The sequence below is a fragment of the Phasianus colchicus genome, chromosome 3 (genome assembly GCF_987193195.1).
Source record: "Phasianus colchicus chromosome 3, bPhaCol1.hap1.1, whole genome shotgun sequence".
NCBI classification, from domain to species: Eukaryota; Metazoa; Chordata; class Aves; order Galliformes; family Phasianidae; genus Phasianus; species Phasianus colchicus.
This window is the reverse complement of record NC_143438.1, coordinates 40,065,968-40,091,875: the sequence shown is the minus strand read 5'-3', so window position 1 is coordinate 40,091,875 and position 25,908 is coordinate 40,065,968. Positions and strand designations below refer to the sequence as shown.

At 35.8% G+C, this 25,908-nt stretch overlaps 1 protein-coding gene across 6 annotated transcripts in view; it reads right to left on the bottom strand.

Annotated features, from left to right (window-relative positions):
* CD226 (CD226 molecule) overlaps positions 1 to 24,103 on the bottom strand; it is a 31,120-nt gene extending 7,017 nt beyond the window's left edge. For 4 of the 6 annotated variants that reach the window (XR_016465089.1, XR_016465090.1, XM_031589019.2 and 1 more), the window contains exons 1-3: positions 21,986 to 22,070; positions 21,361 to 21,699; positions 5,165 to 5,500 (exon numbers count right to left, since the gene is read on the bottom strand). Coding sequence is in view for 4 of the 6 variants with exons in the window: in XM_031589019.2 (XP_031444879.2) it covers positions 5,165 to 5,500; positions 21,361 to 21,699; positions 21,986 to 22,031 (721 nt within the window). In the remaining 2 variants the exon portion in view is untranslated. Of the gene's footprint in view, positions 1 to 5,164; positions 5,501 to 21,360; positions 21,700 to 21,985; positions 22,071 to 24,030 lie in introns of those variants that run through there. The other 2 variants (XM_090137323.1, XM_031589020.2) reach the window with 2 other exon arrangements.
* Positions 24,104 to 25,908: the final 1,805 nt, after the last annotated feature.

The window sequence follows — 25,908 nt, the reverse complement described above, 5'->3', positions numbered from 1 at the left end:
TAACATTCTAGACAGTGTAGAGAGAAAAAGAGCAGTTGCAGATGAAACCACAGCTGCTCCAAAGAGCTTTAATTCTGGATAGACTAGAAAATTATATGCTTAATTCAAAGACAAATGAAAAAGAATCGGTATTAGTAATGACAATAATCTCAGCAAACCATCTGCCGAGCCATCACCAATTGGCTTTTCTCCTGGATCAAACCACCCATTGAAACCGGCTCAGGTATGCCTGCTTAGTATTAATGTACTTATTGGAAAGGATAACAAAAAAATACTGAATACAGAAGAGTCTTATCATTGGATTCCAATATTACTTCACTCAAAAAAGAAAGAGAACTCTCTCAAAAGTTTACACTGCTGAAGGTATGTGGCACAATAGAGAATACTACCTGATTATGCAAACTAATGACTTCTGTCACAACTACAAAATGTAGACACTCTACTTCCAGCATGTTTTCAATGGCTACACGCTTGAAATGACAGAATAGTGCATATGCATATGTCCAGCTTCAAGAAAAAATAGTTTTTTTCAAGTTCTTGGCTACTTGCCACAGAAAATTTTCATCTGTGCCATTGAGTACTTACAGAAATAAGGAGAAAACACTCTGTAAGCAACAAAGAAATTTTTGCAACTCTGTTCAAAATTGTATGCTTAATTATCATTTTGGGTGGGTGAATTTGGATAGAATTCCAGACTTCAGCAATGTCTCCATACTGCAGTCCAAGCCCTCCAGACTTCATTTTTTCTTTTCATGGCATTTCACCTTCAGTTTATCAGGTCAAGATAACAATCTATGACTGAATGAGTTTGAGAACTGGGATTATCAGCTGTCAGTTAAATTTGGATGAGAAAAGTCATTAGATTTTTTTGGAAGCAGTAACAACTCAAAAGACCTTTTGCCTTTTCTCATCTTAATAAGTAAACCTTTCCTGAGGCAGTTGTTTTTGTTAACAACACAAAATCTATTGTAATTACCAACATAACATTCTAGTTTTTAAAAAACATGTCACAGGTTTGCCATGTGTCTCTTTAACTCTTGTGTTCTCATCAAAGGCATATGTTGATTTGAGTAAAATCCCTATTAGACAGTGTTTGCTCCCGCCATTGGCTTTGTAGCCTTGGCATTTTCTCTACAAGACTCTGAAACTTTTCTGTGCAAAGGCTTTAGTGCTTTGGTTTTCAGGAGAAAGTACTGATGGGGCAGACATTTATTTGTCCTAACAAGAGATTTTAACTGCACTGTGAATATCTACATGTAGCTTGTCACATGCCTTGCTGATCTGGCATGTAAGCTATGTAACTAGACATCACTGAAATAATTTTGCCCACAAGTGAAAGATAGAAATCCAAAGTGACTGCATTAATGCTCAGAGAAAAGTTATTGTCAGAGAAAAGTGCTTTTTTGAGTAGAGATCCACAGACATTGACTGATATCTTGCTTGCATACAGGAAGAATTCATGTATGAAGAAGGAAGCTAATTTCACTCATACCTTGATTCTCCTCACCCACTACAACAGCATTATGTTGTGTCTATTTTCTGTGGCACAGAAGTAGTGCTGCTTTCTCCCAGCTTGGAAGGACTGTGTGATAACCCGCTGTGACTGTACAAGGGCTGCCCTGCTTTTCATTTCATCTGCCATTTTTTTTTCTAAATGCTGGATTTTCCTTATGCTGACCTGTTATCTTTGTGATTGTTTGGTTCCTGTTCTCTAAAACTGAAGGCATGAAGCAGTTCCCAAGGTGAAAAGGCTCTTTTATAGCTAACATACACTGGAGAAAATTTAGCAGTGCTCTAAAACCGAAGCAGCTTGCTATCAGCCATTTTAGGCATTAGTTGCTACACAGATTCTGCACAGAGCTCAATCATATAAGGCTTTTGTGTTTTACAGTAGTTTTCATGCAAAAGAGGTGGGTTCAAAATGATAGTAAATTGTAACAATAAAAAAAAGTATGAACAAAGCCAAAACTAGAAAAAGAAAAAAAAAAATTAGGCACAGACCTTCCTTACATCATTAACTCAAGTCTCTCTGGCACGATCCAAATTCAATCCATCATCTTCATGCACAAATCACCAGGTCTCAGACTGCACAGAAGGTAGTCCCAGGGGCTGCCCAGCTGGCACTATCTCTGGTGGCCCAGAAACCACTGCAGAGACTTCCCCATATACCTGAAACAGCTGAAGTGTCATTTTAAAGTCTATCCATAACACAGCTAAATCAGTAGGGAGAAATGTGACTTCATTATGCCTTTTTTCTTTTATCTCCTGCCAATACCAAAAGGTGCATTTGTGCTGCAAGCCTCTGCATTTGCACACACTGAGCTCAGATGTCAGCACAATTCCCTGGCTGCTGCCAGAGAGAGGTGTTCAAAGCCTGTAAATTTTCGTTTTGAAATTAAATCTTTCCACAACGTTTAGGTCTTCAGGATGAAATAACAGTTTTTTCCATGTTTTCAATTTCTTTCATTCTCCCTTTCTTTTATATACCAATGTACCAATACCTATTTATATACCAAAACAAAGTTATAATAAATCTGCTTCTTTCCTTCAGAAACTTGCTGAAAAGAATAAATCTAATCAGAGGGAAAAATAGGATAAGTAAAAATTAAAAACTGGTTCATATGTGAAATCTGGTGACATGACCATATTAGCAGAATTTTCAGAAACAGCAGAACAGTGAGGAGCATACAGAAATTAATCTGAAGTCTCTTGAACTTGTTACATAATTATGTAATACTCAGCCTTCTGTTTCTGCAGCTGTTGTTTGGCAAATCCACACTGATTTACATATGTGTTACTTTATGTTTTCTAGGTTTTAAGGTCAAAACCAGATTTGTAGAACTGCCATTTCAGCTGGAAATTCTGTTACTATTAAACAAAAATAATAATATTTGGTGGGAAAGAGCTGGCAGTGATACTGAACAGATCCCATGGTTTTGTTTTCACTGATGTTGAAAAACATTAAAACAAGCATGCTGACTTCTACTGACGCAACTGCAAGAGCAGCCAAGACTTTTTCCCATACCTAAATATCTGTTCTCTTACAATCCTCTTTTTTTCTTCACAGGAATTTCATGTTATTTCTCCTTGCAATAATACTTCCACCTTCAGACAAGAAGCAAGCTTCATTTTTCTACTGTGTAACCTCTCAGAATCTGTAGTTTTAGAATTATTATCATTTCTGCAGATAATCTCATGTCCTTACTTTATATCTCCCTTCCTACAAGTTTCTTCCTCGTCAGAAATTCTTAAAATCCTTAAATACACAGCTTCTCTTAAAATAAACACAAAAAATTTATTATTTTTCCTCTTACTCGCTCTCAACCAAAACAGAGTTCTCCCTATTACTATTCACAGCGCAACTATTCTGCCAGCTCCTAGACTCTGTATTTCTGAACGTCTCTGTCACTGGCCAAGGTAAGAAGATTTGTAGTACCCATGCAGAATTACATCAACAGAATAAAAACATTGGAAGAGTTTGGTACCAAATCCAAGCCTAGACTGTGGCTTAGTTGTAACACTTACCTGAAAAAAATGAAGTGTGTGAACTGATAGAGCATACACAAAAACTAGCACATCTAGTTTCTGTCATCACTCTTTCATTAAAGCTACACCAAAGCAGAGTAAGAAACTGAGTGAAGACCTTCCCAGGGTCTGTGGGTCTGTGGGAGCCAACACCTGGCCTCTCTCTGCTTTCCTTTTAGCATTTCTCCATATCCCCATGGAACTATTCGTCATGCATTATGAAACATATCTAAACATTAAAGATAAACATGCTAAACTTCTTTTGGAATAACAAAAAAAATAAAAATAAAGTGTGTCATAATGTAGATTGTTTTAGAGGGAGACAATGAATCACACTTGAGTTTCTTCAGTGATTCCATACCTTTTTTCTCCAACAGTAATGCATAACTATGCTGGTGTTAAAATCAGCTGTGATAAATAGAATTTTCTTCAAGATCAAAACAGGCATGGAATCTAAAGTCTTTCTTTACTTTTTGCTTTGTTTTGTTTTTAACTAGAAAGAATTTGCATAGGTAGGTCTTAAAGTTGAATCTGTTTGGCAACTCATTATTTGATTTAGTTTTGGTACAAGAAACACTTTGTGTGGAGCAAACAAAATATTTTAATTGCTATACAAATTGTTAATGCTTGATTATATGAATACAGTCAATATTTTGAAAATTGAATGTTTAAAAATTTCAGAGGTGAGAGAAATTATTCGCCTGATGCTTCATCACATTTTGTTCATTTTTATGGACTTTTGTGGTCAAGTGTTCAGAGTAAAATAGATCAACTTTTTCTTCCTGAGTGCATTCTCAATACATGTATCTGAGATGAAGCATATTCTGAAGCTTTATACTGTATGCCACAGCTCTACATGATGCCAAACAGACGTCTGCCAGCATTCATTCATTACCACTAACAAAGGCAGTACCAAAGACAGTACAGAGCTGGCCTGAATGCTACAATGGGAGAAGAAGGACTGGGGTGGTACAAGAACTCTGTTTTCAAAAGGCATTCTACACAGAACTAAAACTGAACCCTTTTTACAGTCATAACAGAACATAGAACTAAAAGTGGGATTTAGCTCACAGTTTGAGCAATCCAATTTTATCTGTCTACATATGGAGACCTAAGCTCCCATTATAATCAAACTGTGAAAATAGTCCCAGCAAAACTTGAAGAATTATTCAGCTCCCCCTATGGAAATTCCTTACTTGAACAAAGCACAGTCCATTCTACAGATTCTGCACTTACAACAGAAGTTTGCTCTTAGTTCCCTCTGGAAGACAGGTCCCTCACCTAGGGCCAAGGTTCATGCCCTGCAGTGCACTGTGTTAACGGGGACCACGTCTTCAGGAAATCACTGATCTCCCCCTACAAACTCTGCAGTCTCCTCCTTCAAAGAGTCTCCTTCCTATCATCAAATCAGCTTCTCACAAACAGATCTGAAGTCCTGTTCTGACATTAGACAAGTTAAACCAGCTTATTTCTATGGAAACCAGACTGATTGTTAACTTTGTCATCTTTCTCACACTGCTCATTTGAATGTGGCATTTGAATAAACTCTCATTTGTTACTGGAGTGTTATTTATTATGGGTGAAGATGCTAATGCCTCAAAAGGTCCTGGAAACATTTACCACTACGTTCTTTACTTACCAACCACAGTGAAACTCATCTCAAAGGTTTTATTTCTTCCAGTAGCCACGCAGCGGTACTTTGCAAAGTCGGAAACTGTGACATTTTGAATGACAATCGTTGAGCTTGCCTGACCAGAGCAATCCACCAGTGCACGTTTTATGAAAGCTGAGCCAAATCTTTGCTCTCCTACTGAGTTACACAGGACAATGGTATCTGTCCCACCTGCTTTAATCCTTTCCCACTTCACTTGCTGCACCAAACCTCCAGTGTCGTAAGGGCAAGTAAAAGTGACACTTCCTCCTGGCTTGGCAAACATCAGATTATTTTGTCTCTCAGATATTTCAAAAGCATCTGCTGAAAAACAAAGAAAAACAGGAAAAAAGCCCACTGTCATTTATACCTACATATGAGTCTATTTCAGTGCTTTTCTAGACCAAACAGCTTTAATGGAACTGTGAGGTTGTGCTGACATTTCAAGAAGGCTATTTCTATAAATTTTGAATATCTTAACAGTTTAAGCAAATATTCAACAGTGTAAATTATGGGATCAGTCACATAAAACTTGTGATATTCTTATTCTGCCTTCCCTTCATTGCTTATAAAACTAAAATAGTTTGATGTGCCCTTGAGGACATGTATTAACAAATTATATTACATTACATTCTGGCCTATGAACTCTAATTCAAAAATCTTACCATTTAAGATGAAAAATATTCTTAAACACTACTATACTCAGGAGAAGTCTGTATGACAGCCAGGCTATTTGAATGGAGACTTACAGATAAAGTCAAGATTACAGCCGTATACAGATCATAGATGTATTATATTTTAAATCATTTAGACTGAAATTAGCCTTTCCTGAGTTTCTGTTTTTAGTAATAGAATTCACTGTTTACACATCAAATAAATACTGAAAAAAACTTCCAAAGCAAGTTTGTCAATGTTTCTGGTATTCAGAGACTCAATGGCCACGTGGCTTCTAGAAACACCTTTGTAATGCATATTTTTCACAGTTAGGACTAGCACTGTTGTCTTTTTGAAGACTTTGGTGTTGAATAAGATTAATGATCCAACTGCTTTTTGTACACTGTAAAAGGACTGATCTTTCAAACTGTTCAGTGAGATTCTGTATTTTATTTCTTTATGTCAAAAGATATCACTAATTAATATATATTCATGTGCTTTCCTCTATATAAGGTAACAACTGCAATTCATGAAGGAGAATTAAGAAAACTGCATAGGAAAAATGATATTAATTAAATGCATGAAAATTGGTTAAAACAAACAAACAAACAAAAAAAGAATTTAGTATGAATTTATAGCCAGATTCATGGCATTGGATGGTTGCAGCAGCAGTCTGGATGGAACATACTACTGTAGGACTGAGCTAAATTTAGATCCTGCTTGGTATAATATTTTTATTATAAATCTAGGAGAAAAAATGCTGGTAAATTATATTAATTGGATTGCTGGTCGTATTGAAGCTGTCAAAATTATATGTGCTGGAGAAATCACCAATATGGAGTGACCTATCTCTAAGCTAGCTGTAAAGATAGCAGGATTTCACATGGGCAATAATACCACCCTAAATATAGGAATGAATTATTCCATTCATGTTGGCAGGATGAAAGTTTCACTGCTGCAGTCTGACTTCTGACACTTGCCTGGTCTCCATGAAACAATGAAAAATAGGAATGAAAATGTCTAGCCTACAGTTTTTAATAATTTATCAATGGAACACAGAACAAAAAAATTACATTCTTTCTGTCTTTGGAGACTAGAAAGATTGAAATATTGAAATGCTGAAAGAGAAAAGGAACCATGTCTAATGAGTTTACCTAAAAAAATGAATAAAGGACCTGAAGATCCATGCAGACTGCAATGAAGGAGACAGAAGTTAATGACAGACAAGGACAGAAAAAAAAAATTCATTAAACCAAAAAGAAGACATAACTCAGGCTGAGAGATCTGGGGCTGTTCAGCCTGGAGAAGAGAAGGCTCCAGGGAGAACTGATAGCTGTCTATCAGTACCTAAAGGATGGCTGCGAGAAGAGAAGGAGCAGACTCTTTAGCAGGGTCTGCTGTGACAGGACAAGGGAAAATGATTCCAACTAAAAGAGGCGAGGTTTAGACTGGATATAAGGAAGAAGTGTTTTACAGTGAGAGTGGTGAGGCACTGGAACAGGCTGCCCAGGGATGTGGTGGATGTCACATGCCTGAAGACACTCAACCTGCTCTAGCTGTGCATGTCCCTGTTCATTGCAGGAGAGTTGGACTAGATGGTCTTTAAAGTCTCTTCCAACTCAAACAATTCTATTGTTCTAAGAATTTACTCAGAGAAATATTACTCATATGATGGTACTTGACACTTAAAAAATATGTTCCTGAAGCCACTATAAAATTTTTTGTTATTCTGATTTTTTAGACAGAGAGCACATTCTGATTGTCTAGGAAAAATGGGTAAATAAAAAGGGAATTGATATCACATCTCTCTTTTGACCATCATATTCTAACAGGTCAGATCCTTTCCTCCTATCCCACTTTCCACTGGCTTCCAATAACTGCCTGCTTAACAAATAATGTGTATATTTGTCTTCTTCACTGTGCAAACTTTATACTCCTAATGTGCAAGCCCTACTACTGCTATTCCTTGGGAGCCCCCATGCATCCTCATCTGCTCCTGTGTGTGTGCTTGCTGTCCTATTCATTTCCTGCCAGTGTCACCCCAACACCGAAGTGCTTCTCATATCTAAACATCTTTATTAGAGAAATTATAATGTATACCTGTGATTATGTACCTCCCTCCTTCCAGAGAAATTTCACCTAATCCTAAAAGGCAGCATCAAGGACTACATAAAAATGGCCTTCTTCCCCACTGCCCTGCTGTACATTTGCTAGAAGAATACATATTACACATATGGTAAACTGTGAAGAGAGCGAATCAAGACATCAAGAAAATCACAATCATGAATATCTGTTCTTTTAATTCATTGGCTGTGTTATATTTGTTCAACAATGTATCACAGCTTCCTAATAATGTGTAATACTGCTATATACTATTGTGTTCTGCAACCTGTACATTACAAAGCTGATGTTGCCTTGCAACTTCAGTGACAGTATTCCAGGATGCAAGTCTTAATATATTTGTATAATTATCTGGATTTAAATATAATAAATACAACGCTAATAATCACAGAATCCTTAAAATCATGTAGGTTGGAAAAGACCACTAATGCCATCTAGTCCAACCATCAGCCCATCTCCACCATGTCCACTAACCATGTCCCTCAGTGCCACATCCCCATGTTTCTTGAACACCTCCAGGGACCATGACTCCCTGGGCAGCCTGTGCCACTGCCTCATTGTTCTTTCTGAGAAGAGATTTTTTCTTAATATCCAACCTGAACCTTCCCTGGTGCAACTTGAGGCCATTTATTCTTGCTTTGTTAAAAGTTAAGAGAACTATGTTGGAACAGCCAAACTAAAATAGGAACATTTTTTTATATTCTCAGTCACTACACACTCTATCATAGTTATTTTCACAGACACTGTGATAGATTTTAATTCTTTGCTTTGCATGCATATTTTACCTGGCAGTATGAAGCAAAGTTTAGGCATTTGCACTCCTGATGAAAGATATAAATCACTTTCATCCTTACAGTATGGTACTGTGCAAAACTTGATTATGTAATGACAAGCAGTGGAGAATCAGGCCTATATAGTTCTAATTCAATTTTCCAAGTACACTGAAATGTTTTAGGCTTTTGTTTTAAACAATTGTCCCATTTTTATTTTGACATCCGCATTAGAACTGTTCTTTCATTTTCCTTCTCCTCTGCTTAATCACTTGCTTTATTTAGCATCTTTCTGAACACAGTTTCTTTGCTTTCAGCCTGGTATGCGTGGGATGAGCACCTCCTGTTCCGAGAAATTTTTCTATGGAAAAAAGGCACACCCGCACAACTTCGCCCCCACATGCACACAACTTGAGGTGTCACACCATGTCAACATTTCAGAAACGCTTTAAAAATGTACTATTGCTCCTGATAAAAAGACTTCCCCTGCCCTCTGCTCATCCTGGTCTAAGCTGCTGCTGTCTGCTTTGCCTCCACTGCAGTCTTGTCATTGCTCCTCCTGAAGAGAAAGCAGTAGGCAGTGACAGCACTCGAGGGAGCCACATTTTTCTTTGCTTAGTAAAATATAAGGGCTCCACGTTTGAAACCTTTCTTGTATCTTTTTTGGCATAATGATATCTCATCATATTTTGTGACTACAAATATTTCCAGTTGGTCCATTAGACATATATAGAGAAAAAAAATAAGCACACTTATTTTAAAAAACATAGTCTTTCAATATATTTCTGGAAAGTAAATATTAGATACATTGAGGCATGAGTGAGTGCAAACCAGCTTCTCAGGACTTAAAGGATTTAGCAACTAAACTGCAATTCTGCAGCAGAGAATCAATGAAGTTAAGAAATTCCACTTGGGAGAGAAAATAAAATAATTCTGTATTTTTCTTCCTTGTTATAGAGAACTAAAAGTCAAAATAAATGTTATGTAAAATTTTGTTCCCTATTCTTTTCGCTAGATATTTTCAGATTTTCTAATTTTTATTCCTGTCCTATTCACTTCTGTTTGTTTGGTTTTTTGTTTGTTTCATTCTTTTGATCTCAGAAAGGATAAGCTCATTGTGATTCATCACTGAAAGTTACTTAGATACTTAGTTTTGTTTTCAGCTAGATCATTTATTTTTAAAGACAGTGAAAAGTCTGTGACATTTTAATTACAGTTAATCATGACTTTCACCTGTCTCATATCTCTAATCTTACATCAGACTCCAGAGATTTACTCTGGACTACAAAAATATTTATGTCCTACATTTCTGGGAGGTTTATGATGGATATCTGGAAAAGGTTCTTCACCAGAGGGTGTTGGCACTGGAACAGGCTCCCCAGGGCAGTGGTCACAGCACCAAGCTGTGTTCAAGAAGTGTTTGGACAGCAATCTTGGTCATATTGTCTGATTTTTGGGTTGTCATGCTTAAAGCCAGGAGTTGGGTTTGATGATCCTTGTGAGTCCCTTCCAACTCAGGATATTCTATGATTCCTTCTACTTTAAAGCTATTAACAAAGAAAATATTATCCATACTTCAACATTAGTACTGCAACTTCAGAAAGACAAAATTTCAATAGAGTAAAATAAAATGCACTGAAAGAAATATTTTTACAACTTTGCATGTTTCTGCTTCTCTGCTGAATTATTAAGTTTAAGCAAAGGCCTAAGGACTAGCAGCACTAGAGTTATACTGTTAACATCAGTCGCTGCTGACCAATGTGCACAGTGATGAGAAATGAACATGGTAACTCACACCATATCTTCAGTCATCCCAGAACACAGGTGTTTTCTGTGCTCTTCTCAGATCTCTAGGTCAGGACAAGCTCATACTTCTCAAACTGCTGATATCAAAGCCATCTTTAAAGCTGCTACCCTTAGGATGTGCTAATTTCCACTAGAAACAACAAAAGAGCTTAGGAGATTTTCCAAAACTGCAAAGTTAACTTAGCTATATCACAGAGACAAGTTCCCAGGTTTGATGAAGCTTTGTTTGTGTACACTGTTGTCTTCCACTGCTTATAATAAGGAGTTACAAAATAAATTGTAGTTGAACAGCAGTCTCAAAATTTTATGAAGATGAACTTTCTGCAGGGATTTCTACCTTCAAGAAAATCAACTGTTAGATGAAAAAATACTTCAAAGCTGACCTCTTCACCCTTCCTCAATATTCTAGATTTGAAATTGCTTTTAGCACCCAAACTAACATCTTCTGTGCACGTGCCACACGTGTCTCTAAAAAATAGACTGTCTTTTTTTTTAATGAAAAAGGAAAATGGGGATATTTGGCTACTATATAAGTTGGAGCAGGTAAAGATCTTGCTTTCTTATGAGTTATTGGCTCAAGTTCTACAATTACACTAAAAACCATCACTAGTGCCATGTTCAAAAAGGATGTATTTTTTTTCCAGAGAGTATTTAGATAATAAGAGCTAAAAGACTTAATACCCCTATACATTTACAATGTCATTTTAAATTATATTATAACAATCTGGTGAATACGTCTGTACCAGTTATTAATTCTCTGTGAGACACTTACACCCAATTTTAAATTACCTCCAACTCAAGTTTGTTTGTGCATACTGCACAACCCGTTGTTATTTTACTCAGTCTTTAAAACTGAACTTTAGTTACATGGGGTGCAAGGAAAGGAAGAAGTCAGAGAGAGTATGGTGCCAATAAGAGTAAGAAAATCATCTGCTATTCAAGTACAAACATTTCTGAGCCAGAAGAATTTGATTATTAGGAAATAGATTATCCAAGAAGAACAGAAAATGCATTATGCCAGGCTTTGCCTGCAGGAGATTCTTAATGGTGTAAGAGGTCAGAATTTCAGATTTTCGCTCTCTCCATGAATTTAATCAGTTCAGAATAAAGAGAATTTACTCACAATAGGAGTTCTAGGAATGACAGAGGATACTGTCCTCGGCCTTCACTTATTGCTTATTATTTTATCAAAATGGTTGAAAATAATAAATGCTATACTGGAAAAATGCATGTCACATCATAAGTATGTGCATGCATGTGTGTGTGCAGTTATGCCTGCGTGCAGGTTTATGACTCATTGCTCACATCTTATAAGAGAGAGAATCAGAAATAGAATCATAGAATATCCCAAGCAAGAAGAGATGCCCAAGGATCACCGAACCCAACTCCTGGCTCCATATAGGACCACCTAAAATCAAACCCTATGTCTGAGATTGTTGTCCAAACACTCCCTGAACTCTGGCACTAGGGATCATGCCCACTGCTCTGGGCAGCCTGTTCCATGCCCACTGCCCTCTGTTGCAGACCCTTTCCCTAATCCCCAGCTGCCCCTCCCCTGACACAGCTCCATGCTCAAGGTGAGGCTGCACAGCACAGAGTGGAGTGGGCCTTGCTGGGCTTGATGCACCTCAGGGTGTGGTTGGCTCTTTTGGCTGTCAGTGTAGAACACAGTATATCACAATTGAAGCCATATAGGATAGAAAAGGCAGGGGAGAGGGGAAGGGAAAGAGTGGGAATAGTAAAACTAGCTCATAAAGACAAATATTTCTCAGAAGGAAAAGCCAGTGCTGGAAAAACAGCAGACAATGTATATATATACCCACACTGCCCAGCCCCACAAATGTTATAATGCCTGGGAGTGCAACATGAAAATGCCTTTTTTTTTTTTTTTCTTGCCCTTCATCTCAGAACATAACTATTATTTTAATGTCTTGTTTTATGAACTGAATATATATTGGAGAAATATTTCACAATAAGTTTGTTATGCTGTTTGGAACCAGGTAGGAATGTAAAAGAAATCAATATATCAACATTCTGTGCTGCTTATTTCCTCTTCATTTCTTTTTGTCTTTATTGAATTATAAATTATATTGCTTGTCAGACAGACGAGTTGAAAGAAAAGTTCATAATTAGAAATATAAACAGTAGAAAGAGGATCTACTTTTTGGGAAAAATGTTGGATGAGAAAACTATGTGAATCAATAATTCACCTTTTCACCTACTTCTGTTCATTTCATAACCTAAAACATATTTTTCCAAATGAAACATTGTCTGTCTTGGATAAATTAATGATATATATCCTTAATTTCAAATATATTGAAATTGTCAATGTACATTTTCTGTTGCCCTCTGCAATTGCATACACTGATGATTTCCAAACACCATTATCTCAAAATTTCATACATATTATTTAAAGTTTGTTTAAAAAAAAAAAAAAAATCCAGAGTAATAAAACATCTGAATCTAGATCTGGGTGTCACAGAAGTAAAGGTTGATACTAGATATAATACGTTAATAAAGTTGAATTTCACAGTGGTTACTGGAGTGGCATAGAATTAGGGATTAGTAGCTGGGAAGTGTAAGTATTTTTGTCTTATGAAGTCAAGGAAATGCTTACAAAATAAATAAATAAATAAGTCAGGTAAATAAATAAATAAAATAAATTAGAATTGAATTCACTTTACTCAATTACAAGTTAGTTTTTAGCTTCCTAACTTAATTCCTGCATATCTCATGCAAGACTTCTAGTGGTCTTACTCAATTTCCTTCTTGTCTTGATGGATTGTCTTGATTGGAGGAGGTTATCCTTCATAATCAGCAGGCTCTCTCATAGCCTGTTTTTCTTCATCATCTATAGGATTCTTCTAAGCAGATGCCTGACCAGGCCAAAGTCTAGTTTTCTGAAGCCCAAAAGATCTTGTTTTTTCACTTTTATCACCATCTAATGGGATCATGAACTCCAACTTTGCATGGTCATTGCAGGTTAGGTTGTCCCTGACCTTCAAATTCCAACACGTTCTTTCTTTTTTCTAAGTTTAAGGTTTAACATAGTGCATCCTCATCAGCTACTTAATCATCTGTGTGAAGAATTTATCATTACTGCACTCTAGAAACCTCCACGAATTCTTGTGCGCTGCTGTTTCTCCATACAGGTAGTTTAATTTTCTGACAAGGATCAGAGAAAGACAGGCTTCCTCCTGTACTCTGAAGAAGGTCTCATGTACTTTCTCCTTGCAAGGACATTGGTAGCAGTCACCCACCATAACATAACCCATGTTGGTCTGTCCATTATTCCCGACCATTAGACTCTCAGATGGTTTGTCATCCACTAGTAAAAAGAGTTTCCTGCATTCCGACTGTTTTCTTGCATAAAACGCAACACAGAATCTCAGAATTGGAATTTTGGCTGAAAGGGACCACTAGAGATCATCTAGTTCAACCCTGCTGCCAAAGCAGGCTCCCTAGACCAGGTCGCACAGTTGGGCATCCAGGCGTGTCTTAAATGTTTCCAGAGAGGGAGACTCCACAACCTCTCTTGGCAGCCTGTTCCGGTGCTCCGTCACCCTTACTGTGAAGAAGTTCTTACACACATTTGTGCAGAACTTTCTATGCTTCAGCTTGTGGTCATTTCCCCTTGTCCTATCTCCATGCATCACTGAAAAGAGACTGGCCTCATCACTTTGCCTCTCGCACCTTGGAAATTTATAGATATTTATCAGATCCCCTCTCAGTTGTCTTTTCCCAAGTCTGAACAGACCGAGTTTGCTCAGCCTTTCTTCATAAGAGAAGGGCTCCAGGCCCTTCTCTCCACTTCTTTGCTAATCTGGCCCCTCCTTTCTAAAGAGTCTGTATCCATCCATTGCAGCACGTGAGTAATGGAAGCCATCCTAATGAGATCATAGCTTTGTAGCTACACGCAGAGTTCTGATTCCTTGTTTGTTTCCCCTACATGTGCACTGGAGCACAGAAAGTTCAGACAGTTATGCAGGTTTCCAAAAAATGTATGAGAGCTTCCCCACAATGCTGCCCCCCAGCATTTCCTCATTTGAGTGCACACATTTGAGAAGGCCATCCTTCTGCCTTGATTTGTTGTTTTCATGGTTTTGCCTTTACATGTCATCCCAACCCAGCCAACTTTGTTCATTCATGGGTTGTCTATTTCCTATTGTCCTGTTAAGGGTCCCATCACCAGTTTTGAGACTGACCACCCTAATGGGAAAGGTGATTTTTCCCCACTTGCTCATCTGGATCTTGTTTCTTCTTAATGGTTCATGATCTTCCAAAAGGATCCCTGATGATAAAACTCAACAAAGAGCAAATAGCACCAATAGATGAACAACTCAGAAGTGAGACTTATCTTCAAATTATCATACATCAGTTAATAATTGTAGTATCCAGTGAACACAAAAATTGTGTTCATTAAGAAATGCTTAGAGGGAATATATAAGCCAACTCTTCAAAATTATCTTATGCTGGTAAAGAGCACTACTCCTCATAGATGATTTTTCCTTAACAGTGTACACTCTGGTACAAACACAGAAACTAAAAGTACTTACTACTATTTTCCTTCTTAAAAAACAACAAGAATTATTAATATATATATATATATATATATATATATATATATATATATATATATATATATAAAATCAACAAAAACAACATAGACAACACACACAAAAATACAATGAACAGTGCTGAATAAAAGTCTGCATGTTATAGCTGACTGCTAGCGAAATAGAATAAAAATCACAATTTCAGTTTCTGGAAGATAATTTTTCTCATGTATATAAACCATGTATATAGGCAATAAAGGACAGAATATTCAGCTTCATTCAGTAATGCTGAGGCTTTAGCAGGAACATTTTAGCTGATTTATTTTAAGAATGTAATATATAAATTGGAGACTATTCTGATAAATATAAGAATAGTCAATATCAGAAGAATGAGCTAAAAAGGAAAGTTAACTATTTTTGTTTAGAACAGAGGGATGACCGAATTTTTGACAATATGGAAGCTTTCCTCCTATTTTTCAAAGGGAAGTACTAAAATGAATAAGCTTTATATTAAACATCAGGAATCTAGGTTAGATGTAATGGGGAAAAAAATCTCATTCCAAGGCTGGTTAAGTGCTAGAATAACTATGCAAAAATATACATAAATTTCCAATATGGGAATTGGTTATGGATGATGCTTATACTTCCTCAGAATAGAGATGGATGAGATGAGTTTGCAAAGTTTTTTCCAACCTGATTTTTTCACTTTTTTTGTAATTTGTTTTGACATAAGCTTTTCCTCCAGAAGGGAAGCTTTTCCTTCTGCTCTGCTCCAAACAGTTTTGGTTTTTTTTTTTCCCCCCCTAGCCATTTTTACTGAAGGGAGATCCAATCCTCAGTTCAGCACAGAAATTAAAAAGAAAGAAAAGCAATGTTTAACAGGTCAATAACCACAGCAGAGGTATGAAAAAGGCAGCTTCTTCTTAGCTCCATCCTCTTTCTTTTTAATTAGGTGCTGATAGTGTGGTTGACACTGTGTAAAATACAGAGATAGCCCTTGCTCTGGGGAGCTCAGAGCCTAAGAGCTGAGGAATGAAGATCCCTCAGGGCTAGTTCTTGTTTCTGTGTCCTTTAAATGGATGATAATGTTTCACTGTAGACCTATGAATCACAATCTAAATTGAGACAGAGATAAATAGAAAGCAAGCTATTTCAGGTGAATAGGGTCTTGAAAAAAAAAAAAATCTATACATTGTACTGCTTTTGGCAGGCAGAAGAACATTAATAAAGAAGTAAGGGCTGAGTGGCATGGATATCATCACACTAGCTAAGAATAGAAAAGCTCTGTCTGGTCTATCGTAGAAGAGGTTGATCACTCCATTTAAAATATAGGAGTACTTCATGGTACAGCGGGCATTTAAATACTCTATTAAAGAACTTCCATTCTTATTCAAAGTTGCTAGCAAGATACATCCCCTGAAAAAACAGTCAATTGTCACTGACTACAGAGCCAAAAATTTAGCCATGAATTAAAATAAAAACAATAAAATAATTTCAAAGGGTTTAACAATAAAAAAAACTATGCAGCCATGCATAATTCATGTTACATGATGTAAAAGTTACTGAGACTGTCAAAATAATATTTTCCATTAGTACATAGCATCACTTTTTAAAGTCATAAATCACTAGTAATATTTTACTATCTAGCTGAAAATAAACTACTGAGAATAGTCTCTTCAAATGTAAATATCTCTTGTATTGATAAATTAGAGAAAAAACAAAGGATTTAAGACAGGTCTGGCAAAGGACCACATAAACATATGGATCAACGTCCCAGCTGGGGGACATTGGAAATGTTTCCTTTCCCTGAAAACATTTTAGAGAAGGAAAAAAAGGAGGAGAGGAGAGGAGAGGAGAGGAGAGGAGAGGAGAGGAGAGGAGAGGAGAGGAGAGGAGAGGAGAGGAGAGGAGAGGAGAGGAGAGGAGAGGAGAGGAGAGGAGAGGAGAGGAGAGGAGAGGAGAGGAGAGGAGAGGAGAGGAGAGGAGAGGAGAGGAGAGGAGAGGAGAGGAGAGGAGAGGAGAGGAGAGGAGAGGAGAGGAGAGGAGAGGAGAGGAGAGAAAAATGCTCTTGAATTCTCTTCCAAAAACTGCTGCATGCACATTCACATTACGAGATAAAAGAAGCAATACATTCACACAGCTGGCAGATATCTTCCTGTGGGATAAATAGACTATTCTTTTCTCTTTTCCAAAGTATTGATGTAAAAGTAAAAAAAAAAGAAAAAAAAAAGGGATGGCAGAAAACAATCTCAAGTTCTCTGCAGTTATGTTACGGAATTTCAGTACTGCACAAGGCTTGTAAAAATATCCTGTAGTTATGTAGCATGTGAAGTAGTTATGCCACAACTGTTATTGCTTTACTGACTGTATCTCTGAATAACTATCAGTAAAGTAACCTGTTTTTTACCAGATCTGATCTCAAATTGGTTCTGGGGCTGTTTCAGAAGATATAATAAAAATATTAGGACATATTTTGCTCTTTTTTTTTTTGTCTCTAATTTTTGCCAAGATATCATACCAATTATACTCACTTTGTACTCACTTTTTTTTTTTTTTTTTTTTTTTTTTTTTTTTAACTATACAAAGCACTTGGGAAAGCAGAATCTGATTCTTGACCTCTTAATTAAGAGTAATGAGACACCAGAGCAACTTTGAACCATTTGAGCGCAGAAGAATTCCTTTTTGGGTAAACAAACAGTTTATCCATGATACTTCATGCAAATTTTCATATATTGTTATCATTTGAAGAACATTTCATCTTACACCTTAATCTGGTAAAGAATCTCCATCATGACTATATTGCTGAATGTCATTATTTTATTTACATTATTTTTCTATTCTGAGAAATTCTGAAATCTGATCATATGTCTACATCTATATTCTGTTGCTTGCTTTCACAGAAGTCTGTGCCACAAAGTCCTCATTGACAGACTTACCTATGTAATTTAGCAGGAATATCTGTGTTCCACAGAGTAATAACAGTACAGATAAAATCTGAAACTTCTAAATGGGAAGGTAGCGCAAATTAAATTATAATCCAGGTTTCAGTTCTGGTTAATATAGTAACCTCAATAGTATCAGTTTAAATTCACCTGTGTGAATACCAAAGAAAGCTTACATTTCATTTTGAACTTTGTGCCCACGAAGTTGCATCCTTTTAAAGGCAGCTCCAACTTTAGCTTAACCAACCAATCTTGAAAAGTAAAACCATAAATTATGAAGCATTAGGCATAATGCAATTCTCCAATTAAATAAATAAATTTACTCTATTAAAGATCTGTTGATTTACTGTTGTAAACTGAAGAAATGGATTTTACAGTGAGTTGCTCATTTATCTGGAGTAGTAAAGGCAAATTAGCGTTTTTCTAAAAAATTATACTTATTGTGAATCAATAAAAAATTCCAAAAACTAAAGAGGGCAAAAATAATCAAAAGCCATTTTAATAACCTATAAAATGTTTCTTCTGGTATTTTGGACAGATTTGTGTATAACAAAGAATATAAAATTCCTTTAAAAGCACCTCATTTTCCTGGACTTTAACTATCAAGTAATGTATATTCATCATACAGAGACAGATCTATTCCTGTTGAAAGGATGAGACTAACACTTAGCTTTCCCAAAGCTCTCACCCTGGTGAAGAATACAAAAACTTTTCAAAGCAAAATTATACATATGCTATCAGCAGCAAGCTAAAATACTGGCAGCATGGAAGCAGAACTGAAGTTTACTGTTGATTTAATCAAAGTAAGGTGTCATCCAAGGAATTTAAAATATTTATTACTGATGAATGCACTATTAAAAGGTAGATAAAGCCTGACTAATAACAGTTCTCCTATAACCACTACATTAAAAAATGCCTTCTCCAAGATCTGTTTTTAATAACATATTTAATTTGCAGAGTAGATTGAAGCTGTAATGTTTCATCTTTGCTGTTGATAGACTTCCTTTTCTCAAGATCAGAGGGTATAAAGATCTTGTTTATGAGCATCTACTGGGAGCTGAGCAAAATTGATTTTTCCTGTTCTGAGAAACCTCAATTCTTTAAATGAGAAAAGATTAACTTCTATTCAACATTATCTTTTTTTTTGTAGCAAGATTAAATACATACACTGGAAATATGGATGTTTTAGTTTTGAGCTTTAAAGTGCTCCAATCAAGTAAGGTGGCCTAAATAGTGAATATTATATCCAACATTATCATTTAAAAATGTAACTCTGATAAATGATAATTTTTTTGTTTGGTTTATAGTGTGCTGAAATCTTTAAGTGGATTACCTAATATAAGTATTAGACTGACAGATAGAAACCCAAGGAAACTTACTACCTAACTAACTACAAATTCAGATACAAATAGCTGAGGTCAGTACTTCCTTGGCCAGACAAAAAGGACTAAATGAGCTTGCAGACCTCTACTGCATCTAATTTATTTTTTATTAAATCACCTCACTGCCAGAACTCTGGTTAAACAGAGCCACAGAAGAGATCTAGTTTGCCTACTGCTTTTTGTAAATAACAACCTTAATCTCCAGATCTTGGGTAATGTAAATGCAATTTAAAAAAATGTTTCTAATGCCTAGAGTTATATTAACATTGAACAGACTGACAGAGAAACCTAGAGGTACTGTTTCCAAAAGTTATTCCTTCGCATAATAAAATAGATGCTAGGCTGAAGCAAGCAGTCAGAGAAGATACTCAAGGAATCATAGCTCAGGAGCTCTGATCTGAACTGCAAGCCTACCCTGAGGGACCTTCTTACTTCTTCCACCAGATGGACATTTCCTCTCCATGCAAATAATTGAATTGTATGAGTATGCTAGTGGACTACAAAGGCAGAAATAATTTCAGTTCTGAAATAACTTATGTAAGTAATCTGAAAAAAAGTAGAATTGTAGCTTTTTTTTTAAAGTCAGACCAATAATTTGTCTGATTTAATTTCTGCTTTGATAAGCAGCCATGTTTAGTGATAAAAAGCAAATAGAGATAGGAAAGCAGATATGGAATTCCTATCCCATTTCCATTACCAAAATCACTGTTTAAAATCAAGTTTCAGAAGTCTTCAGTGGTGAAGGTAGGAACAGTGTAGCTTGAAATTATTTAATTTACATATCTACTACAATATCAGCTCAACCATTTATTGTAACATTGAAATAAAATAAGTTTAGTTTTAAATTTGAAAATAAGATTCAGAGGGATCAGGCTAGGCATTATTTTTAATCTTCTTTCAAACTAAAAAACAGCACTAAACTCCTTCAACTCATTCTCTCCTAACTATGAAATACAATAAGACATTGAATGAGGTCTATTTCCACTTGGGATGATGAGAAAGAGATTCTCTTTACATTCACTGTATCAAACCAATAAACCAATAATCAAAACCAGTTGTCTTCTGAAGGCTGTTCTATCATTTGTGTACATGTGTAATGAACTTCTAAGGACTAAATGACTACAGTTCAGCCCCTGTCATCAGGAAATCTCTGTACCTTACACCAGAGTTGTCAGTTGATCAATACTGAACGGGCATGCATAGAAAAATACTTCAAAAGGGTTTTTTTCTCCTCTTTTTCACTCAGAATTGGAAAGGAAATCAAAACAGATGAGTCAGATAGTTAGAGAGCCTCTGGAAAGTACATGAGCAGCTGTACAGAAAGTACATAGGCATAAGTGAATCTGATCTTTTTCTTTCCTTCTTCCTTTTTCCATCTTCAAGCAGGTTCCTTTTAAAGAAAAGCTCATTCTTCTTCATTTAAATGTCTCTTTTTTTTTTTTTTTTTTTTTTTTTTTGCTGCCACACCATTCATAAATATTTTCACTTGTTTTTTGTTATTGCTGCTGTTTTTTCTGTTTGTTCATTTGTTTGTTTTTCTTAGTTTTGAGGCCAGTGTACAGTAGCATCCTCACTATAAAGCACAGCAATAAAAATCCATTACTCTCCATGGGCAGTTATAAGGTTCAATTTAATTCTCTGAGGAGATCCTACAGACTATAGAAATGCACTTTTGAAATGATCCTTGCTATCTAAAGTCTGGCATGTGAGACATTGGTACTGTGACATACATCTATGTCCTTTAGTTCCACTCCTTATTTACTACTTCTCTTAAAATAAACTTTTGTTAAAGCAAAATAATTATTTTCTGATGCGTTTGTACTTTCACCTAAATTACTCCATTTATATGTGCAGTACTATTGAAAAGTTACAGAGCCAGATACTGCCTAAATTTGCATAAATTTCTGTTTTGCGTATATCAGAAATTAAGAAAGTGATGAGAAATTTCCTTACCTGGATGAATAACTTCTATTACCTTCTCAGAGACTCCATCTGGGTAAGTTACAATGGAGCAAAAGTAAAGACCAACATCTTCCAAAGTGCTTTTGTTGAAGGATAAGGATTGGTCTTCCCTGGAAGTATTTTCAAAATATATTCTTCCTCTGTATTTGTCTTCAATATGTATGCCATAGGTAGGATGCAAAACAGCAATATTTTCTTTATGACTTCCATTTTGTTTCATCCAGGATGTCTGTATTATCACAGCTTTTTTTGGATATATGCATTCCAGTTTCATCTTCTCTGAAAGCTTTATAGTTGAATCCGCAAACCTTCCTTCCACACTAGCTAAAACTAAGAAATACATTCAGTTTAATTATAAACATTATTAAAAATTGAAATTATAGCAAAACTCAGAAATGATATTAGCAGCATCAGAAGTAAAATTTTGAAGAAAATGTTCATTAAAAGTAACCACTATCCCCCGATACTGTAACTATTTCTAATGTATGAGTATGACTGGAGAGTTAATATTTGTCTGAAGCACACAGTGACACACTTATGAGTTGTAATCATATCCGTAATTATGTAAGAAGAAGAAAGAAATATGATAGGAAATATGATAGGAAAGAGATCTTACTTCTACAAAGTTGGAGAACAGCAACAAAGAAAGCTGCATGGTCCATCTCAAAGAACACTGGAATCAGTGACTGGCACTATGTGGCTTTGTGCAGACTCTGCACACCACGTGCTGTTCTCAGGGGGAAGGTTTTACTTTTGAAACATGAAAAACATCACGAGTTTTTACTTTCACATTCTAAAAATTGCATCAAAGATGCACTGAATTCTTATCTAAAACTATCTCAGAGAAAAGTTTTCCACTACTATTGAATCTCCAGCCATAGGATAACTGATGTAGATGATAACTGATGAGATTTTCAGGTTTCATCAAAACAAGCCAATAGAATTCTTCTGTGCCATTTACCCCAAATCAACATCTGTCTGCTATTCAAGGAGTAAGAAATGTGAAAGAGAAGACAATTCCTATACTTTAGAGGTCATAATCTCATTGCAAAAATATAATGTCCTTAAAAATAGGAAAATACTATAAACAAAACCTTGCTTTTTTTTTTTTTTTTTTTTTTTTTTTTTTCCAGAAACCTGGGCTTCGTATTCCAAGTGATGCAAACTTAACAAAAATGGTGTATACTTAACAAAAATGACTCTCAATGAAAATTTCTTACAACCTTCTTTTAATAGAGTCTTCATTTATGTATTGTAGTCTTTTCAATTATTTTTAATACTCAAAGAATTTCCGCAAGTTCAGGAAATTTATAACAGCACAAGTTTTAAAGAACTCAACCAGCTTCTATGAAGTATCTTCATGTTTTCTAAGAGCAGCACTTATATATTATTTTCCTGGAAAAATCATAATCCAGATTCACAAGATACCCCCAGATTGTCAATAGTCCATCTGATCCTATCTGAAAAATCTAAACAGAAAAAAATTAGTTTCATTTGTATTACAGCTATCTTTTCAATCAGATTAAAATATTTACTTACATTTAGCTTATCTCAGGAAATGGAATGATTGCTGGTAACAAAATAATGAAATGAGGAGTTTCAGAAATCACATGTTTTACAGTAGATGTCAGATGTTTGTACACTAGAAAAAAGGATTCTGTGAGTCAATAAGGCCTGGTTCCAGGATGCTATGTGGCATTATGGTCTTTAATCAACTACGCAGGATCTTCATGTTGCTTATATTTAAGTCTTTAATGAACTCACTGGCTAGTTGTTCTCATGTTGCAAATGTAAATGAGGCAAAAAGATGAAGCATCTCTCTACATTGAAATATTCTTTATGTCATACTACATATGCTTATACTAGTTTACAAATGAGTGATGTTTCATAAAATCTGAAGTTGAAGGAAAAGATAAATAGACATGAATATATATTTTAATTATTAGTACAAATGAAACTTCTTGCACATCTGTTTTTTTTAATTAAAACTAAGATTAAGTACTCAGGAAATCTCCAAAATGAAAACAAATTCCCTTCAGTGAAAATTATTCTTCATTTATTTGTTCATATATAAATTACTATTTTATTGCTCTGGATTTCATGCTCATTTCTCTCCCATATGGCTTTAAGAGCAAAACAGAAATTAAGATATTAACATCCAGCTCCACATGATGGCTAAGTATCAGTAATACTATATGTTGTCTAAACACATTTATTTGTTGTGCAACAGTCACAGTTACTACAAAAATCCAGGGATTCTTGGTCACTTACTTGGTCCTCAAAACAGGGTTCTTTTCCACACCCACTAAAAGCAGCACCCTTTAAACAGAGTATTACCAGTTCTTCCCCTGAAGACTGCACTACAAATCCCCTCTGAACACCTGTGCAGCGTGCCTGGATTCACAAATTAGGAACCTGTAGCAACTATGAAAGCTGACTTCACTGGTATAATGTGGGAGGAGGCACAAGCTTTAATTGTCATGCCCTTCTGGCCTGTGGACAGATCAGATAACATAAGGGAAGGTTATCTTGCAACCTTCCCTCCCACTTTCTTGAACCCCTACGGGCACCAGCAAAAAAAGGCTGGAAAATACACATTTCTCTGAGCATCTGTGGAGAAGAGACCTTCACAGAAACAGCAACTGCTCACACCATGGTCACCTGAGTAGTTCCTTGGTCTCTTCCACTCCAGTTCTCTGCCTGCCATAACACTGCTCTTCTTTCTCAATAATCCCATTTTTCTCTCCATCCTGAGAAGCCCAAGCAAAGGAAGGAGGTGTTCACAGGGATAATCAAGTTATATTTTGGTAATTGTTCTCTAAGTGCCAATTACAATTTAACAGCAAAAAAACAACATAGCGCAATTTTACAGCAGAATGTATAACTGTAGAGTGGTGGCTTAAAACAAAAATTGGAAAGAAACAAAACAAAACAAAAACAATTGCACAAACACGTTGGAAATATATGGGTTGGATTTTAGTCCTGACTTGAACACACATCTTTTATATCTCTGGGTGCATCATTTCATTTCCCGGTGCATTAATTTCCCCCAGTCCAATATATAGATAAGATATAATGAAGGATGTTGTTTCAAAGCATGTCACAATGATTTCTGTAATTAGATTCTCTAATGGAAATTGCTATAAGTGAGTGAAGAATAAGATATATGCATAGGGCCAGCACAATATGTTAATACCCTTTTTAATGAATTATTAGCATTTAAGATTTAACAGATAAGCCTGCAGCAATACTGCAGAAAGAGAGACAAATCTACTTGCTTCTGCTTCTTCCAGGAAAAAGGCCTTGGCTGCGGCAGTGCAATGAAGCAGGAGATAGCCAAAAAGCAGATTACTCCAGGTACCACTTATAAACATGACCAGTGGAAAAATGGTCAGGGCAAGGGGACTGTTTTGGTGAATCTTCAGTGAAGAGAATGAAGAAAATGGACTGGAAGGAGGGATTGCTTTGAGTAGTTCTGTCTTGGCCTCTGCGTCTCTGGAGATCAGCTCTTCTATCTAGAAGCCAGGCTAATCAACTCAGAATGGTAGTTCAGCAACAAATGACATAACTCTCTCCATGGATAACAGTCTTTCTCTAGATTACCATAAAGGAAATCACCTTCTCTTCCATTCACTATTCTTGGTTTCTTTAAACAGAAGGGCTGAGCAGTGTAGTTGGATAAAGGCAAATAATTCAATTTCCTCTCTCCTATTCTGCATTGTGCTAATCTAATTGCACTAATAAAGACCCCAAATTGGATTAATCTACATGCATGCCTGATGCAGTAACATAATGGATAAGATTCTTTAGTATGTATTCATTAACATCAGAGCAGAAGTTAACACCAAGAACTCTTCCAAAGAAATTGGAAAAAAAATTGACTTAAATACAGTCACATTTTAGGAGTACATTAGTAAAGACTCTTTACTTCCTCAAAGGAGGAAAAAAATGGTCAAAACTTAAAGTCCTTCTGCAGAGTAGAAATGTAGAGAAAATATGATCTATATATTCAAAATCTTGATGATTTTTTATTTTTAAATGCATTGGCAATTGCTCAGGTTGCACTATATAAGTTATAATTGAACAGTAAATTGTTTCTTCCCCCTATGCTGCAAGAGGATATGTATTCAGGGGTCTTTAGATAAAGACTATGTTTTTACATTTCTAGAACTGGAAAATTATCTGCATTTTTGGAACCAAACTGCTAACTGGATTTTCATTCTAATGTAACACTGAGCACCCAAATGGGTCAGGAAGATAAGACTGTTAGTGATAAAACCACAGCTGCGACATGAAGGCTAGATATTGCTAAATGCTGAGATTCAAGAAGAGTAGTTTCACATTTATTTATTTTCAGGAAGATTAATCACAAGCAATTGATGGAATCGGAACACTGAAAAGCTATGCTGAATGACAAAATATGCTCATGGTGATATGTACTAATAGTATAAAGGTCTGATTAAGGAAGTGGAAGAAACACCACTGCTGAACAAATTTTGAACTAGACACCATAAAGCAATATTGCTGCTGACTTTTAAG